This window comes from Ictidomys tridecemlineatus, chromosome 6 (genome assembly GCF_052094955.1).
Source record: "Ictidomys tridecemlineatus isolate mIctTri1 chromosome 6, mIctTri1.hap1, whole genome shotgun sequence".
Classification (NCBI taxonomy): Eukaryota; Metazoa; Chordata; class Mammalia; order Rodentia; family Sciuridae; genus Ictidomys; species Ictidomys tridecemlineatus.
This window is the reverse complement of record NC_135482.1, coordinates 190215775-190233816: the sequence shown is the minus strand read 5'-3', so window position 1 is coordinate 190233816 and position 18042 is coordinate 190215775. Positions and strand designations below refer to the sequence as shown.

General features: G+C 45.0%; 1 protein-coding gene across 6 annotated transcripts in view; it reads left to right on the top strand.

Annotated features, from left to right (window-relative positions):
- The window catches only part of Nalcn (sodium leak channel, non-selective), a 313063-nt gene extending 295301 nt beyond the window's left edge, over positions 1-17762 (top strand). For all 6 annotated transcript variants that reach the window (XM_078016298.1, XM_078016302.1, XM_078016300.1 and 3 more), the window contains 10 exons: positions 763-831; positions 2040-2188; positions 3185-3278; positions 4834-4966; positions 5650-5765; positions 7670-7827; positions 10469-10619; positions 11902-12051; positions 13426-13543; positions 16015-17762. In XM_078016298.1, the coding sequence (XP_077872424.1) occupies positions 763-831; positions 2040-2188; positions 3185-3278; positions 4834-4966; positions 5650-5765; positions 7670-7827; positions 10469-10619; positions 11902-12051; positions 13426-13543; positions 16015-16208 (1332 nt within the window). In that variant the 3' untranslated portion in view covers positions 16209-17762. The remainder of the gene's footprint in view (positions 1-762; positions 832-2039; positions 2189-3184; positions 3279-4833; positions 4967-5649; positions 5766-7669; positions 7828-10468; positions 10620-11901; positions 12052-13425; positions 13544-16014) is intronic.
- The last annotated feature ends 280 nt before the right edge of the window (positions 17763-18042 follow it).

The following is an 18042-nucleotide window of genomic DNA, read 5'->3' as shown; positions in this document are numbered from 1 at the left end:
GGTACAGTCCTTGTCCATCATCCAAAAATGCTGTGTGCACATTCCTTGGCATGCACCTCCCCAGGACTCTCACTGGACCCCCTTCCCAGGGACCCATCTGTGACTGTTGTCACTTGGCTGGGCAGCCTCCTGGAGAACAGTCATGCTTTGGCACCAGCTGAATGTCAAGGTTGTTATCACAGTGGCAGCCAGCGGGATCTTAGCTCTTCAGATGCAGCCCTCTTAGTCATAAGGCAGAGTCATCTCCTGCTCTCATCATACCCTTGGAGGAAGAGCAGGGTCTGTTTCTGAGCTGGGGACTTCTCTAAGTCAACTTGGACTGGTGAATGTGTGGCTGGTCTTCAGAGAGGACTGTGCCTACGGTCATCTTTCCAACATCAGTCTTGTCTCTTTGCTGGGACCCTTTTATGTCATGTCCCACTTGACTATCTTGTGTTGCATGGTTACCCTCTGTTTCTTACACCCTGTCCTCAAAAGAGCCAGTCACTGTTTTATGTACAATAAATTTTGAAATACGGAATTTAACTGAGCGAAACAGACCCCCAAGTTTCATTTGAGATTTGATTTCACATCTAATATTTATTCATGAGTTGTGGGTGGCGACCTTTTCCGCACCTTTTTTAGATAAATTTCTTAGGAGAATTTTCACCTTCTATTAAACTAATTATTCAGTAGGCTTCATAGAAGACTTAAAATGAAAAATGGAATGGAAACAAGATCTTTTGTGCAAATGACGAAAGCTGTCTTCTGCTTCCATTTCAGAATGCCTATACCTACATGATGGGTGCCTGTGTCATCGTCTTCAGGTTTTTCTCCATCTGTGGAAAGCATGTGAGTATGTTAGGGAGAATCCTGGCAAGGGATGGGTGCAACTCAGTCGTAGAGCACTTGCCTAGCACACGTGAGGCCCTCGTTCTTCCCCAGCACCCCAGAGGGGGAAAAAAATCCTTGCAAAAATCATATAGGCAATGAAGAAAAAGTGGCCCCTGGCTTCAGTTATCCTGGGTGATAGGGCTGCAGTCAACAAATGACTAGAAATCACAAAGTCAAGATTAACAGTTAAATGTTAAATCAGTAGCTTAATTATCTTGTGATGTCTCTTGCCATTTATGTTGCTTAATTTATTCTTCATATTTGCTAAGTAAACTCGATAATCAATTAAAAATGCCAGCCATAAACACAAAAACCAGTGGTCATTAAAATGTCTTTATTTTAGTTTTTATTTTAAATTGAGTAACTTTGCTGCAGAGAAAACTAATATTTAATGATAGCTATGACTCCACAGTTCTAAATCTCTTTATATTCTTTGTTCCTGATTGTGCATACATTCTATTTGTAAGTTTTCATTTTTTAGAGAAAATTTTGCTTTTAACATTGTTTTATATATGCATTCTGTAAATCCACATAATCAATATACTTAATATTTGATGATTATTTAGTATTATACCACTATTTAGGTTTGCTTTTGTGAAAGCAAGCCAAGTCTACTTGCTATAGACCAAAAACGCATCGTCCTTATAGAGAGAGAACAGGGGCTCAAGAGAAGAGAAATGGAAGACAGGAACGTTTGGGTTGTTACTTTTATTAACCTGGCAGAAGAGACTTTAACCATTTGAAATATGAATGGAATTCTCAGTGCCTGACAGGTTTTTAATAACTTTTAGAGTTCACACCCACTAGGAAGCCGGGCACAGTGGCACATGCCTATCATCCCAGTGGCTCAAGAGGCTGAGGCAGGAGGATCACAAATTCAAAGTCAAACTCAGCAACTTATTGAGGCCTTATGTAACTCAGGGAGACCCTGTCTCTAAATAAAATATAAAGAGGGGGCTAGGGATGTGGCTCCATTGTTAAGTGTCCCTGGGTTCAATCCCTGATACCAGATAAATGAGTAAATAAATAATACCTGCGAGGAAGCCGCTTTCCCGTGATTCTCCTGGAGTCGCTCAGCAGCCAGCCGCCCTCACTTTGCTCTCCCGCAGGTCCTGCTGGGCTTCTGGGTTAACTGCTCTCTCTGCCTTCTCTCCGGCCCCATCAAGGTGACTCTGAAGATGCTGCTCCTGACAGTGGTGGTCAGCATGTACAAAAGCTTCTTCATCATCGTGGGGATGTTCCTCCTGCTACTCTGCTACGCCTTTGCCGGCGTCGTTCTGTTTGGTACCGTGAAATATGGAGAGAACATTAACAGGTTGGTTTGCAGCTATCTTTCTGTTTGTTTATCAAGCAAACGTGTTTTGTCTATTAAAGACCTGGGGGTGGTAGGGAAGGAAAGCAATCAGTTGGAAATTAAAATAAAATAACAGCCAAGATAATAGCCAAAATGACATTTTCCCAATTGAACAAGGTATGCATGTTTAGTTTAGAAATCTTACAAAATTCGGAATAAAAGCAGTCAAAATGAACCTATAATCCTACCAACATGAAGGAATAACCAGTCCTAATCCCAGCCCTTTTTCTATCCATGTCATTGTGAAAAAAAATCTATGTTTTGGATGAAACTATCTTAAGGTAGATTTCTTTTTTAGCAAAATATGGCAAATTAGAAACCCCAAGATGGTTTTTATGTATTAAAAGTGATCTTGAATTTTATGGGAGCATGTCATTTTTTTTAAGGTTCTTACACAGCAAAGTATATACAAACATGCTTTTGGTTTGTTTTTGGTTTTGGTACTAGGGATTCAACCCAGGAGTGCTTAATCATGGAGCCACATCCCAGACCTTTTTATTTATTTATTATTTTTTATTTTGAGACAGCGTCTCACCAAATTACTCAGGGCCTCAAAGTCAAACTCAGCAACTTATTGAGGCTGGCTTTGAACTTGCAATCCTCCTGCCTCAGCTTCCTGAGCTGCTAGGATCACAGGCGTGCACCATGGTGCCCAGCACAAATACGCTCTGGTGAAGAAATCGTTATTTGATTCATCAGTGCTCCCCCCTTTTATACCATAGTCCAAGTGAAAGAAGGACTCACTGGTAGTAGCTAAAGCTGCTCACTCGGTCGTTCTAGATGAATGTCAGGAAATCAGTGGCCATGCTGGTGTTGGTGTATTCACATGGCTGTACTTGTAGGCAAGTATAAATGGCAACAAGAGGGTATGACCTATTTTGGTGGTGACAAATCATACTACTTCATGACAAACCAGATTATTCACATTCTGTTGTTGTTGTTGTTTTCCTAAATTAGGCATGCGAATTTTTCTTCAGCTGGCAAAGCTATTACTGTACTATTCCGAATTGTCACAGGTGAAGACTGGAACAAAATCATGCATGATTGTATGGTAAATATCTCCTCATCATTATCTGAACCTGCACTTAGAATCAGCGTAATACCTTTGGCAATGCAACATTGGTGGTATGGTCCTTGTTAAGACCTTGTATAATTCTACATATCCTGGCCTTTGGGTCCTTAAATTGCATTCTTTTACATTGCAATGTAAATACAGGGGTAAATAATCCACTGAACTCGAACTTGTAGTTCCAGTCAACAAATATTCCTAATATGAACATTGTTCTGTCCCTCCTACCTTTAACATCTTGGCAGCCCAAGAGGCAAGTGCCACTTCTTTAATATAATGCATCAACAGATATTGAATTCACTGAGCCCCTGGTTCATCCTGGGCCATGGGGTAGGTGCTAGGTCTTCACAAAGTCCAGGGTGTCTTCAAGCAGCCGAGGTCAATGGCTCTGATCACTCTTCCTTTGGTATCCTGCCTCATCTGGGATAGTTCGCCATCATCTGCTGGTCTCAGTTTATGCCTCAGTTCCTTTAGATATTTTGCCCCCAGAGTTGCATATGGTCTTATAACACTATTTCTCCATTGCAGCAAATATCACAACTCTAGAAAATTATTGGATGGAATTATTTAATTTCACCTCTCTCTTACCTTCCAGATCAATGCTATCCTGTAGAAATTTCTGCAGTGTTAGAAATCTGTACAGTCCCATTCAGGAAACCATTAGCAGTGTGTCTACTGAACAATTGGAATAGGACTAGTGTAACCCAGAAATTGAATTTTATATTTAATTTTGTTTTATGTAAATTAGCATACATTTATTCAAATTACCATATGGAGCTGGTGGTCCTGATGTTACACCATTCCATGAAGACTGTCGGTAGCATCAAGGGACAGGGCTTACGTCTTTCTCACTAATCTATCTCCAACATTTGATACAAGCCTCGCATATAATAAAAACTAGAGAACTTCATGCATTAATAATGGAGACAGGATTTACCAAGGCAGAATTGAATAAATTCTAAATAAAAGTGCCAGCAGGATGCAGTGGGAATATAGAAGAAAAAGCTGAAAGACACCAGGACCATTTCTCAGGGGTATTGGCATTTTAATGGGCCCCTAAATATGATAACCTGAATCTTAGGGTATACCCTGTAAAGATGCCCCAGGAAGGTGGATTACTCCTTATGCAATTTGAATGTGAACTTGCTATAGATAGTCTACTTTCTTAGATCTTAACCCATTACTTAAGTTGGGAACTTTTCAAATGCATTTTTATTTGACTTTCTGTGATTCAGTTACAGTGTCTACTGACCACTTGGATCCAGTGGAGGTAGCAGAAAGAATATCTAGTGGAGGAAACTGGTTCATTTTTATTGTGCTCCTAACAATGACAATGAACTTGAGATTCCCCAAGACTGAAAGCATATTGCAAGTGAAATATTCTTTCAGTCTGCTGTGGATGATGTACCCAGTGTACATGACTTTTGCACAATGACTTTGTAACTCATTACAATCTATCTGGTTAGAAATATGTTCACTAACTCCTGTCAGCAGACATTAAGATCCTCTTCTCTCACTCTCCTCTTCCTCCCCACAGGTTCAGCCCCCATTTTGCACTCCAGATGAGTTCACCTACTGGGCGACGGACTGTGGGAATTATGCGGGAGCACTTATGTACTTCTGCTCATTTTATGTCATCATTGCCTACATCATGCTAAACCTGCTTGTAGGTAGGTGACGTCCACTGAGTGTTTTTCATCTACTTCAACTCAGGTACTTACATAATTAGGTACAATTTTCAAATAATTATCCTGGATTGCTTGGGGTGGGTGTTTTATGGCATTAATTATAATTTGGTGCCTCTCAATCCAGAAGCTGGAAAGATCTTTCAAAGGCATGTAATGACAGTTGATTGCAATTTCAAGGATTAGACTATTTGTTATGATCACTGATTTCAAAAGAGCTCTCCCCATGAATTGAGTTGAACAAATATTGGGAACAAATGGAAGGAGGCTACCTTCATGGCCTCGAAATATCACACTTTTGTTTTTTAAAATACATGTTGTTCACCTAGCTTTGGGGCCACCCAGACTCCAAAATGGCCTTTAAGAACCACCCTGGAACTCTCAACTCGGAGTGGCAGCCAGCTGGCTCAAAGGTCCATATGCACAGAAGTGTGTTTGTACCCAGGACCCTCGAGTTTTGGAAAGGCAAGAGCTGGATAAATAGCTCAATCCAAGTGTGAAACATGCCAACTTGGAAAACTTTACTAAAAGCACTTTCAAATTTTGGCTTTATTATGTGGATGATAAGAGTCATTATTTAGAATAGCGGTTTGACTTTTTCTAAAAAAAAAAAAAAAAAAAAACCATAATTCTGTCATTGTCAAACTTCTGAATTTTTTTTTTTTTAGCTATAATTGTAGAGAACTTCTCCTTGTTTTATTCCACCGAGGAGGATCAGCTTCTGAGTTATAATGATCTTCGCCACTTTCAAATCATATGGAATATGGTGGATGATAAAAGGGAGGTAAGAGGGTGGGTTTGACCTCAGGTCCCACCCCACAGAGGCCTGCTGATGTGTCACAGATGTTTAGGTCATCCTGTGGTTGGCCGTTGACACATGTTGGATTCTGAATGGCCATTGGCAGCCTGCAGAGAGCTGTCACTGACCATTCAGCCCAGTATGCCAGGAGGGGAGAGGGACAGAATAGTAGTTCCTCCTCATGTTCTTTCCAAGCATGGGCCTCCTCTTTAAACTTTCAAGAGGTTGGCAAGGGAGGATCAGCCTTGGGCTCAGGGCAGGAGAAGGGGTGGCATTGAAACCACCAAAAGCACATCTATTACAGGCTCACAATCACCTCAGCCCCCAGCCACCATCCTGATTAAAAATACAGAGGAGTTACATGTGGAATCCAGAAGTGTTCTTTTGAGCTACTTCTGAGTTGTTATGTGACTGTTTTAACCATAAGACATAGACAAAGTTTCAGCCCTAGCCAAAGAAGCAGCAGGTTCTTCTTCCTCCTCCTGGACTGAGTTGAACAAAGATTCTTCTTTCCTTCTTCCTCTTCCCACTTCTCTTCCCTTTCATCTTAGCAAATGCTCAGGCACAGACCTAGGCCCTGATGGAAGGCCCTGTGCTTACAGAGATTCTGTTTTCCTAGTGAGAAGCAAAGAAGAAAAATATATTACGTATTTAGACTTGAGTCTAAGTCCCAAGGTATCTATCTCATTACACAGGTTATACTGATATTTCCAAATCTGAAAAAAAAAATCCAAAATTTGAAACCCTTGTGGTATCAAGCACTTTGGATAAGTGATACTCAATCTGTGTGATTTCAGGAAGTCATGAGGACTTGGAAGAAGGTAAAATGGCACAGTGGCAAAGCCAGGGCAGATAATTTAGCAGGGATGGTCATGCAGGCCCATCTGAGGAGCTAAAATGTAACCTCTAAAACCAAGGGATAGGAAAATCTGAGGAAGATACAAAAATAGTTTCAGAAATAGTTGATGGAGAGCACAGTGACCAACGAGGCAAGCAGGCCTTATAAATGGGGGGTTCTGGACTCTGGCCAGGAAGGCCCTCTCCACCCCTTTGTTGTCTCTCATTCTTTGGTAGCCTCCCAGCCTTGGCTCCAGTCCCTTGGGATTTTCTTCTAAAAGAGTGACATATGCATGGGGCACTGGCCCAGCTCTGCGTCCTCTCATACCTCCATGACAGCTGGTCATCTATAGAAGCCTGCTTTCATCTAATTCACTTAGGGAAGAATACACCCCATTCACACTGAGATGCCACCTACTGGCAGGAAGCCATGGGTTACCAGTGTTCATCCAAAGACAGAGCCAGGGCTGGTGTGGTACGGTGTGGAGCCCAGAAGGTTGCCATACTTTTAGAGTCTCAGGATCCAGATCTGTTCTGACCAGAAGGAGGGCAGAGCTGGGAGCTTCCTTATCTTGAATGTAGGTGTTTCAGTCATGGAGAAATCCCTGATTTCAATGCAAGAACAACTTGTAATAAATGTTAACAAGTCCAGCCACTTGATCATGCAAGTGTGCACTGCCCCAGTGTTTGGTGGGAGGGCGTTACTGGGTGTGGGTCGGGGGGCAGGGCTGACTGAGTCACGAGTCTTAAGCATTGGCTCCAGGGGAAGAGAGGGGGGCTTTCCACCCTCCCGGAAAGGCTGCAGTGGGATCCTATAGGACTGGAGAAGCCCCCGCAGAAGCTCCTGCTCAGGTGTTCGTCCCGTGCCCCTACACCACCCAGCCTCCAAGGAGGCCCACAGCTTTCTTCCTGCCTGGTGGTAATTATGCCACATTTTGAGGAATAGCTCCTGCCTCTTGCTTTTTGACGATTGTATTCACAAGCCCGTGAAGAGACCCCACGGACCCCCGGGGCCTGCCCATGACTCACCAGCACTGTGCTCTGCCACCCAGGGCGTGATCCCCACGTTCCGCGTGAAGTTCCTGCTGCGGCTGCTGCGCGGGAGGCTGGAGGTGGACCTTGACAAGGACAAGCTCCTGTTTAAGCACATGTGCTACGAGATGGAGCGGCTGCACAACGGTGGCGACGTCACTTTCCACGACGTCCTGAGGTACCAGGCGGGTTTCAAAGCGCAGGGCCACAGCACTGAGCCCAGTCCAGAGACTCAGCTGTAACTCTCAGGGTACTTGTGAATGCAGTCATCAAGGATGCACAAAGCCTGGCATGCCACACTGCCACGGTTATAAAGTAGGGTGAATCTTCTAGGAGTGAAGTGCATCTCACAAGGGAGAGGGGGGAAGCCGTGGCCTGACATCCCAGAAGGGACAGGGAGAGGGACCTGGGAGAGTACAGTCCCTCCCACCTTCATTCTGCAATGAGGGAGGTGTCCTGAAAGTTATGGGACTTGCTCGTGGCCACCTGGCTCCATGGCAGAGCTAGTGCTAGAATGCAGTTCTTCTCGCTCAGAAGGGTCACGTCCTCCTGGCCTGCTCCATAAGGTCTGCCCATGGCTGGTTGCACATTGCCCCTGGCCAGTTGAAACACTCCGTTTTCCAGGCATTTAATGAGTACCCAGTCAAAGGGCCAAACTAAGATCTTGTCTTTCCTGCTCACTCTCTGAGAGGTGTCCTGTTGGTTTCCTGGGCTGCTGTAACAACATAGCATTAACCAAGTGGCTCAAAGCACACAGTTTATTGTCTTGTGTTCTGGAGGCTGGAAGTCTGAGATCAAGCTGTTGGCAGGGCTGGTGGGGGAATCTGTTCCAGAACTCCTCCTGAGCTTCCAGTGGTTTCCTGCCAAGTTTTAGTTTGTGGAAGCAGCACCCCAATCTCCACCTTGATGTTAAAATGGTGTTCTCCGTGAGTGTGTGTGTGTGTGTGTGTGTGTGTGTGTGTGTGTGTCCTTTTATAAGGACCCTAGTCACATTGGATTAAGTGCTCAGCTTGCCCTAGTATAATCTCACCTTAGCTCAGTGCATCTCTTGTGACTCTTTGCTTAGTACCTCGTGAGGTACTAGGGATTAAGGCCCCAACATACCTATCTTGGGGAGAAACATTCAACCCATAACAGCTTCTTAAATAGGATCCCATAAATAAAAATTCAGAAGCCTACAACTTGCAGGAGAAAGCAAATATGTTTTTATTTTCAACACTCACTCTCTGAAATATAGCATTTTCTTCATGATGAATGTAGGCAAAAAACCACGGCAGCATTAACAATACCTGCATCTTTGTCATCAGTAGAAATCATTGAAATTTTCAAGGCATGTTATGACTGCCTTGGCTGGCTTCTTAAAATATCCTAATACTTCTAAGTTACAGTAGTCATTTGACCTCAGCTAGGTTTTACTATTTAATGGAAAAATAAAGACAGATTTATGTGACTATACCACCACCTTTGTAAAGAAACTAATTTGAGAAATGTATTTCAGTACAGTTGGTTTCCTTGTAATACTGTGTTTGACTCGCAGTAGCTATGTAGGTCACGTTGAAGTACCTGACAAATTAGATGGGTGCAGTGTCACAAATTTGGAGAGCAACCTGTGATATAGAAATACACTTGTGGCTCGAAGATGAAAAGAGTTCAGATCAGAACAGGAAGGGCCTGGGGAAAGTTCTCTCCATTTTACCATTCACTCTTCAGATCTTCCAGGAACAAGTTAAAAAGGCAGAAAAAAAAAAGGATAGAAAATAGGTGTGAATAACAGGCTGTCATCTCTCTCAGAATGTCACTTAGTCTTTCCTCCTACTGACAAATTGTTTTTAGGTTGAACGTGAAGCACGTAGACATACTGTTGCCATTAATATTAGCATTCAACCTGTGTTCGTCAGCTCTTCTGGCCTTGACAAAATATCTGACTTAAGTTGAGGGAGAAAGATTTTTTGGGCTCATGGTTTATGACCAAATCAGTAGTGGTGGTGGCCTCCCTGTCCTCTAGCCTGGTGTCTGACACAGTCAAGCAATGCTGGGTTCTCAATCCATCCTCCTTGGTGGGAAAAGACTTTGAAAAGAAGAGAAGGCCAATGACCCATGCTTGTGAGGACCTCCGTTCTGTGATTTGGGCTCCCAGCAGGGCAGTGAGTTGCACCAGGGCCTGCTGCATGAGGGCTGTGTTCTCCTTGAGTCGTGGACCCCCAGTCCTGATGCTGTGATTGCCTTCTTGCCCTCAGGCCCCAGTGGAACACGCCAGCCCTGTTGGCCTCACTTACTACTCTTTGGGCACAGCCAGCCGAGGGCTAAATGGGGGTGAACATTGCTCTGCTGTGTATTCTCTAAAATCCATAAAGAAGATGCAGAGGGATGTGTGAGATTGATAACGAGGGAAATGGGGTGGGGGCATGCATGAGGCACAGCCAAGGTATTAACCAGCTCTGATACAGCCAACTGTGAAGGAAGTATGGAGAGAGCAGGCCTCCTTAGGAAACGTTCTGGAGTCTGATTCCACAGCTGGGAAGCCAGACCGTCACCTACCCTGTGTCTTCGTTGTATAAGCTCTTAGGTGGCACTCGCTACTACAAAGATCACACATTTTAACTCACGGCCTCACTCAGTAAGGTGGGTACCATGACCATCCTCATTTAGAGACAGGGGAAGGGAGATGTGGAAGTGACATCACAGCCCAAGCTACCCAGCTGTTAAGGGGTGGCACCCCACACAACCCCCGTGGGCTTGGTGACGTGCTGCCTGGGTCTGCAGACCTCTGAGGGCCTGAGCCCAGGTGAGGAGACCTGTCTGCTCTCGTACTCCCCCAGCATGCTGTCCTACCGCTCAGTGGACATCCGCAAGAGCCTGCAGCTGGAGGAGCTCCTGGCGCGGGAGCAGCTGGAGTACACCATCGAGGAGGAGGTGGCCAAGCAGACCATCCGCATGTGGCTGAAGAAGTGTCTCAAGCGCATCCGGGCTGTGAGTGAGCCACAGCGCCTGGGTGGGGTCCCCGTCCTGGCAGAGAAGAGGGTCAGAGGCAAGAGCTCCATGAGTCACAGGCACTCCTGAGAACGTGTCACTTGCAGCCACCTCAGCTCCAGTCCAAGCTCAGCCTCATTCCCTTCAGTGGTCTATAACACGTTTCAAATGAACCCCATTTTCATAATGTAACGTGAAGATTTAAATAGCAGTTTATAGGTGTTAAAATATTTATAAACTCAACTGCACAAAACTCCAAAATATCTACTGAGACTGAGTTTACTACTTTCAAATTGCTGCTAAAAATCCCAGCATACCCTTGGTGGTTGTGTTGGATCTATAAGATCACCTCTTGTGGACTCTTACTGATCCATTTATAGCTGCCCAGAATATAAGCTTATGCAAGTCTCTAACTCATAAATGAATGAACATATACTGTGTGGGCATACGCTGCGTAAGTTTTTGTTTTTGTTTTTTGTGGTACTAGGGATTGAACCTTAGACTACTCTACCACTGAGCTACATCCACAACTCTTTCATCTTTTATTTTGAGACAGGGTCTTGCTAAGTTGTTGAGGCTGGCCTCAAATTTGTGTGGTCCTCTGGCCTCAGACTCCTGAATCATTAGGATTTCAGGCATGCACCATTATAAGACTTTTTTTTTTTTTTTTTAAATCCTGCTCTTCAGAACAACATCAACTGCAGAAACATGCATTTCTATTGGAGGAGAAAAGGTCCCCAGAGAAAAGAAATCATCACTTCCTTGGGCAAAGCCAACTGCCCCCTGCCACTGTGGCACAGCTGGCCAGGGATGTGGGAGGCAGGGAGTCCTGGCTTCAGTGTAGGCCAAGACAGACAGGCCCGCAGGATTGCTACTGGGCAGGTCTGCGGAATCCAAAACCAAAACGGGCAGAGGTTTCCTCACCCACCCAAGTTCTCAGCTGCTTACAACTTTCAGGAAAGGGAGAGCTGGCACCAGTTTAATGAGCACAGAATAAGATCAGAAGGAAAAAATCGGAACACAAAGAAAACATAAGCTAGTATCAATGAACATAACAGGTCAGTTGTCATGCAAATGAAAAGGCAGACAGAGCATTTCCTCAGTATCAAAGCCCTCCTTTCTATTGGTCTACCGGGTCCTTGAAACAACTTCATGGTTTGGAAGTTCTTAGGAGGTCACCACCCCTACAGATCTTTGGAGAGGGGAGGAGAGAGGGACTGGCATGTGGGGCAGGGATGCTGGGCTCGTTTTTCTGTTACTGAAGGAATGTTTCTTCCCACAGAAACAGCAGCAGTCCTGCAGCATCATCCACAGCCTGAGAGAGAGCCAGCAGCAAGAGCTGAGCCGCTTCCTGAACCCTCCCAGCATCGAGACCACCCAGCCAAGCGAGGACACCACTGCCAACAGCCAGGATCCTAACATGCCACCCAAGGTAGGACCTTGGACCAGAAGAGGTTTGTGGCTTTGCCATTCAGGAGTCTGTTGTGGCTATTCAAAAGGTCTTTTTGTCCGATAGGTTAGTTCAGTTCCTGTCACTATGACAAGGTACCTAAGATAATGAACTTAGAAAAAGTAAAGGTTTATTTTGACTCACAGGATTGGAGATTTTAACCCATGAGGTAGTTGACTCTATCTCTTTGGGCAGCACATCCTGGTGGAGGACGGGAGTTCATGGCGGCTAGGAAGAGGAGGCCATAGTCCCAACTGACATTCCCCATGACCTGACTTCCCTCCACTAGGCCCCCTCCTAGAGTTCCACCACCTCTGGACAGCGCCACAGGCTGGGGACCAAGCCTTCCCCGCAGAGGGGGCCTTCAAGACCTGAACTGTAGCATGTAGATACTAAAAAACGCGAATGCCCTGATTTTAATAATGCTGGGCTTTTAAATTTGTTTTCTGGGTTTTGTTTCTATTTTGCCTAAAGAGTTGGTTTCGTCTCAGGGCTGAATTTGAGCCTGGAGAGATCACGTGCCTCAGAGGAGCATGGTTTACCTGGGGTGGCAGCCTGAAGGTTTTCTTCCCCTTGTTAAGGCATAGAAATTTGCATTCCAGTCAGTGTAAATGTTTGCACATGTCTTTCAACCTCCTTCTCTGCTGATCAGACTCATCGAGGGTTTCTTCTTCTTAGCTGGGTATCTGAGAAGCACCTGCCACTCAGGAAGATGGTTTGAGGAGCTTCTCCTAAAACACCAGATATTTTCGTTTCTACACTCAAATCTACACGTCTATAAAACATCACAGGCATCATCTGTATCCTGGAAAGCCCTGTCTGTGTGAGACACAGCTGGCAGGGGCTTCCTGCTCCTTTATGAGGTCCCAATTATGATTTGCAGTTAACCACATGGAGTCTGTTCAGCCTTCTGCACAGAGACGCCCAGGTTGTGGTGTGTAGCGGCACAATCACGGGCCAAGATCTGACCTGAAGCCTAAGGCCCCAGGGCCTGGAGGGAGACTCCAAGAGGCCCTCTCTGGCCCTAGCTGTGTCATGTGGATTTCATATTGTTGGCTCCCTCACCTATTCCAAAATAGCAAGAAGGTCCAGAGGTTCCCAACGCATAGAGATGAGAAATCCTTGAGCAGATTAGACAGAAATGCCGATTAACCTGATTCACCATCACACCCTGGACACATGAGCTGAATTATCATACGCATCCCATATGTATGTACAAATATCATCAACCAAACATGCTTTAAAAAATAAGAGCCATAACTTCCTTTAGTACCCCATAAATATGCATGAATATTGTGTGTCAAGTGAAAATATCTTTTGAAAAAGTCACGACTGCTGGATTCCTCTCCCACACAGACGAGCAGCCAGCAGCAGCTCCTGAGCCCGACTCTGTCCGATAGAGGAGGAAGTCGGCAGGATGCATCAGAGGCTGAGAAGCCCCAGAGGAAGGTTGGGCAGTGGTGTCGGCCCTCTGGTAGGTACATCAGTCACTTTGCCATCGATGGGGACCTTTAACAGGCATTTACTCTCTTTGTGTGCTTTGGGTCTTGATTTCAAAATACGGGTTTGTATTAGTCAGCTCGCTCTTACTATAACCAATAATGGAGATAATCAACTTAAAAAGAAGAACAGTATATCTTGTCTTAGTTTTGGAGGTTTCGTTCCATGACTAGTTGGCCCATTGCTTTGGGAGCTGTGGCAAGACCGCACATCATGGTGGGGACATGTATGCCGGGTGGAGGAAGTCATACACCCCGTCCCAGCCAAGCACTTAGCTAGCATGTGCAAGGCCCTGGATTTGTCCTTTAGCACTGAAAAGGGAAAAAGAGAAAAAGAAAAAAAGAGAGAGCTAAAGAGGAAGAGGTTGGTGTCCCACAATCTCCTCCGAGGGCATGCTTCCAATTACAGAAGCGTCCCACTGGGGCCCACCCTTAAGATTCCACCACCTTTCAACAGCGCCCCGCTGAGGACCCAGCCTTTAGCCCATGGGCCTTTGTGGAACATTCCAGATCCAAACTATAGCAAAATCTGTGCCTGATTATTTTCAAACAGTGAAACGATAAAAAAAAAAAAATGCATCCCCTTATCAAAAACAGTCTTCTCAAAATAACTTCTCTAAATGTAGTGCCTTGGCTGTCCTCTTTACTGCCGTGGCAGAGAAGGCAGCTCCTGTTCGCAAAGTGAGATGGGTGGCAGCCAGGACCCGGAAAGGAGGGAGGAAGAGGGGTCCAAGGGCTGCCTGCATGCGCTCAAAGCATCGCACAGAGGGCGAGATTCACTTTCTCTTAGAGGGAATGGGCAGAGGTGATCACTCAGAAAATGACACAAAGTTCTCAAAAAAGACGCAGGCCCTGCTTTACCTCAGCTGCCATGGGTAGCTGTGCAGCTCACCGTCTTCACACGGTCTGCCTCGCCTCAGTGGTAGCAGTGATGCTGACCACCACAGCACTCATGTAGTGCTTACTGCATGCCTGACACTGTCCCAGTGTGCTCCTTAGTTTCCCTCCTGGAATCTCACAATTCCATTATTTTCAAATGTTTCGCCGATTAAGTGAAAGAATTTTCTTTTAAAGGAACATGGAATACCAGTATAATTGATTCAGGACACGGATGTCAGGAGAGCACTGCTAGGTACAGCCCAGTGTCCTCGACACATGGCTGTCACTTTAGAGAACTGAGCCCAGTAAAGTAGGGCTTCCTCCTGCCCTTTAACTGTGCCCAACTTCAGCCCATCCCAGGTGAGGAGGTACAGGATGTAGGAAAGTCCTCACAGCTTAGATATTCCACCAAGCGATGACAGTGAAACACCTTTTGGGGCTAGAGGTGTTCAGTAGCTCTTCACTAAAGTTGCTGCCAAAGACAACGTCCTGTTTCATATCCAGGAGTCTCTTATTCAGGGATCAGAGATGACCTCGCTGTTCAAGGAAAGCCAGGAGTGATGGGAACAAGCCTGAGCAGGTGGTGGGCCAGAATAGGCAAAGCCTGAAATCAGCAGCTGAGGAGTTTCCACTTCCTCCTCCAGGCAGGTAGCAGCCTCTGAGCAAGATGCACCCTCAGGTCTGTGCTTATGGAGGTTGATGTGGCAGCAGTCCAGAGCAAATTGTCCCGGGCAGCACCCAGAGGCAGGTTACAAGCTGGAGGCTGTAACTGTAATCTGGCCCTGGTGAGATGGGACTATGCTGAAGCCTGGGCACTTCAGGGACAGATTGGAAAGCAGCTCTGGGGAGAATGTGCCATCTCCCATATTCACTTAATGTCAAAAATGCCTCCCTCCAGTGGTCTGTGCCCACAAGACCCCAAAGACAAATGGTGATGCAAGAGCCGCTGGGGACATGCTGAGTTTGTGAAGTGGAAGAGAAAGCAATGAGCATTTTAAGGGGACGCTAACAATGCACGAGGTGTCCTTCTGAGGTCATCCCACATCATCTGTTTGAATCTTCACATAGTGCAAGGGGGCATTTGCATTCTCTTCCTTTTACAAAGGAGGAAACTGTTGGAGGTGTGCACCTGACTGTGGGGACCCTAAGTGACATCTCTCCTTGCACACCCTCACCATGTCCCTCCTTACCATCCACGACACTATCCTTTCTTTTCCTTTATTTATTTTTTCTTTACGTACATATGCTAATGAGCACCAGCTCACACATTTCTATGACACTCCTGTTTACCCAGATTGTAACTCTTAGTGATTTTCTGGTTTTCATAATTATCCTGAAGTGACGGGGCAAGCCCCATATTTTTTTAAGTGCGATTATTAGTCATCCATGAGTACAATTTACAAATAAGAGAATAAAGAATCTAATGCTGAAAAGGTTTCTCTCTCAACATCTGGGGACAGGACTTAGGAGCCGAAAGCATTGCAGAGGGAATGTTGTGTGTTCTAGAAAGGGCTGCCGCAGTGAAGCTGTCCCAAGTTGCTCACAGGACTCTTTGCTAATTCCACAGACCCCAGTCTACCAAGCCAGCCACCACCTGCTGTCACCTTCCCGTGTGGAGAGAGGATCAAAATGAAATCTGTGGTGTGCAAGATGAATCCTGTGACGGATGCAGCCTCCTGTGGCTCTGAGGTGAAGAAGTGGTGGACGAGGCAGCTGACGGTGGAGAGCGACGAGAGCGGAGATGACCTTCTGGATGTCTAGGTGCAAAGTGGTACAGAAGGAGCTCTAGCAGGCAGAGGGGAAGACTGCTTTCTCGTGTTTTCGTGTCGTGTCCAGTGGGCAGCCCATATTTGATATATAATTTAATTCCAACTGGGCGGAAGATATTCTTAATTGGTTTTCTTCCTGCCATATGAAGGCATAAAAATCAGTCTGTCAAAGCTGTGTTTGACGGATTATCATCATATATCCGAGAAAAATTGGGGCTGGGAGTATAGCTCAGTGGTAGACCACTCGCCTAGGATTCATGAGGCCTTAGGCTAGATCTCCAGCAGTACAAAAAGTGGAAAAAAAAATGAGGAAAGAAAATCTGTATAATGACAGTGTTGATAATATTAGAAACTATACCAACAACAGATGTAGATATTTAAAAATGTCATATCGTCTCTGTAAACTAAAGGCGTATCTTCATGTGTGCTCTGACATCATTACCCCCTCCAAGAGTGCTAAGCCCAGCGTGGCTGGTGTTTGTGCTACAGGAGCCGCGGCTTCCTTCACTTTTTTCCTCATTTCCACTAGAAGTACTTCTCTTGGGAGAATTTCTTATCAATGATTGATCTGAAAAGGTCAGCACCAAGCTCATGCCTAAATGATAGTAGTTTCACAAACTACAGATTCTGAATTTTAAAAAGACTCTTCTTTCTCTCATGTTAATTTTTTTTTAATATGCACAATGTATTTGAAGGTCAGAACGGAAATTGATTTCTGTCTTCAGTTATTCTAAGATGACGTTGTCTGCTTCCAAGAAGACTGCATGTGCAGGTCCCGGGCAAACAAAGTGACCCTGATGCTAAGTGGTTTAAAACAAACCAGTCTGCAAATCACTTGAGAGACACAGGGATGCAGAAATACCATGTTTCTTAAAAAGCCCTTAGGAACTGAGTTTCGCAAAAAAAGAGGAAATGTCTGCATGCATGGCTTCATCACTGGCTTCACTTCTCTGTTTTGCCATAAATCAACAGGGACATTCTGGTGAGATCCCAATACATTTGTACTACATTAGATTCCAAGTGAGTCCCCTGCTACCAAAGCTCCTGTGGAAATAACGGTGCCATGCAAAATCTTACTCTGAATCCCCAGTTTTGGTACCCCTATGACTTAATTGCATTTTTCTTCAACCATCAGTGGTCCATGTCCTCTGGGAAAACTAGAAATGCAAAACAATTACAAAGTGCTGTTGGGTTCTCGTGCTGGGTCAACCAAGTAGACATGAATCGGGGCCTTGATATTATTGATTGAAGATTTGCTGTTTAGGTTAATTTTAACAGACTGATTATCTAAGAATCCTTTCACTCCCACATCGTTTTATGATCTCTTCTCTTTGTTGGACATTCTTCATGTAGCCAAATATCACATTCCTCTGAACCACAAATGTAACTTCGTGGTGACAGTGTATTGTTTATATGGTTCTTTGTGTGTGTGAGATAATCGGCAGCTTAGTCAGTGCAGCCACAGAAGTTTATTTGGTTTTATGTTCATTTGGAGTTTCCTTTTTGTACATAAAGAGATAAAATAAATATTGGATTTGTAAAAGAATTTACACTAAATTGATCTTTTTAAAACCCTCTTCTTGTGTGTGGTGGGGAGCATTTGGTAGCTGGCACTTTGCAAAACCTGTCTTGAATATTCAGTTGGCAAAAACTCTGACCCTGGTAGTCATTTCAGCTCAATTCCCTGAGCCGGAATGTCCCTTTTATGTTTGTGCTGATAAGGCCGAGTGCGTGCCACGGGCCTTCCAAACCTAGTGACGCTGGGAGGGCAGGACCACGGCCAGGGCACAGGGCTGTGCTAGTGCTGGATAAAAACAAGGGTTTTC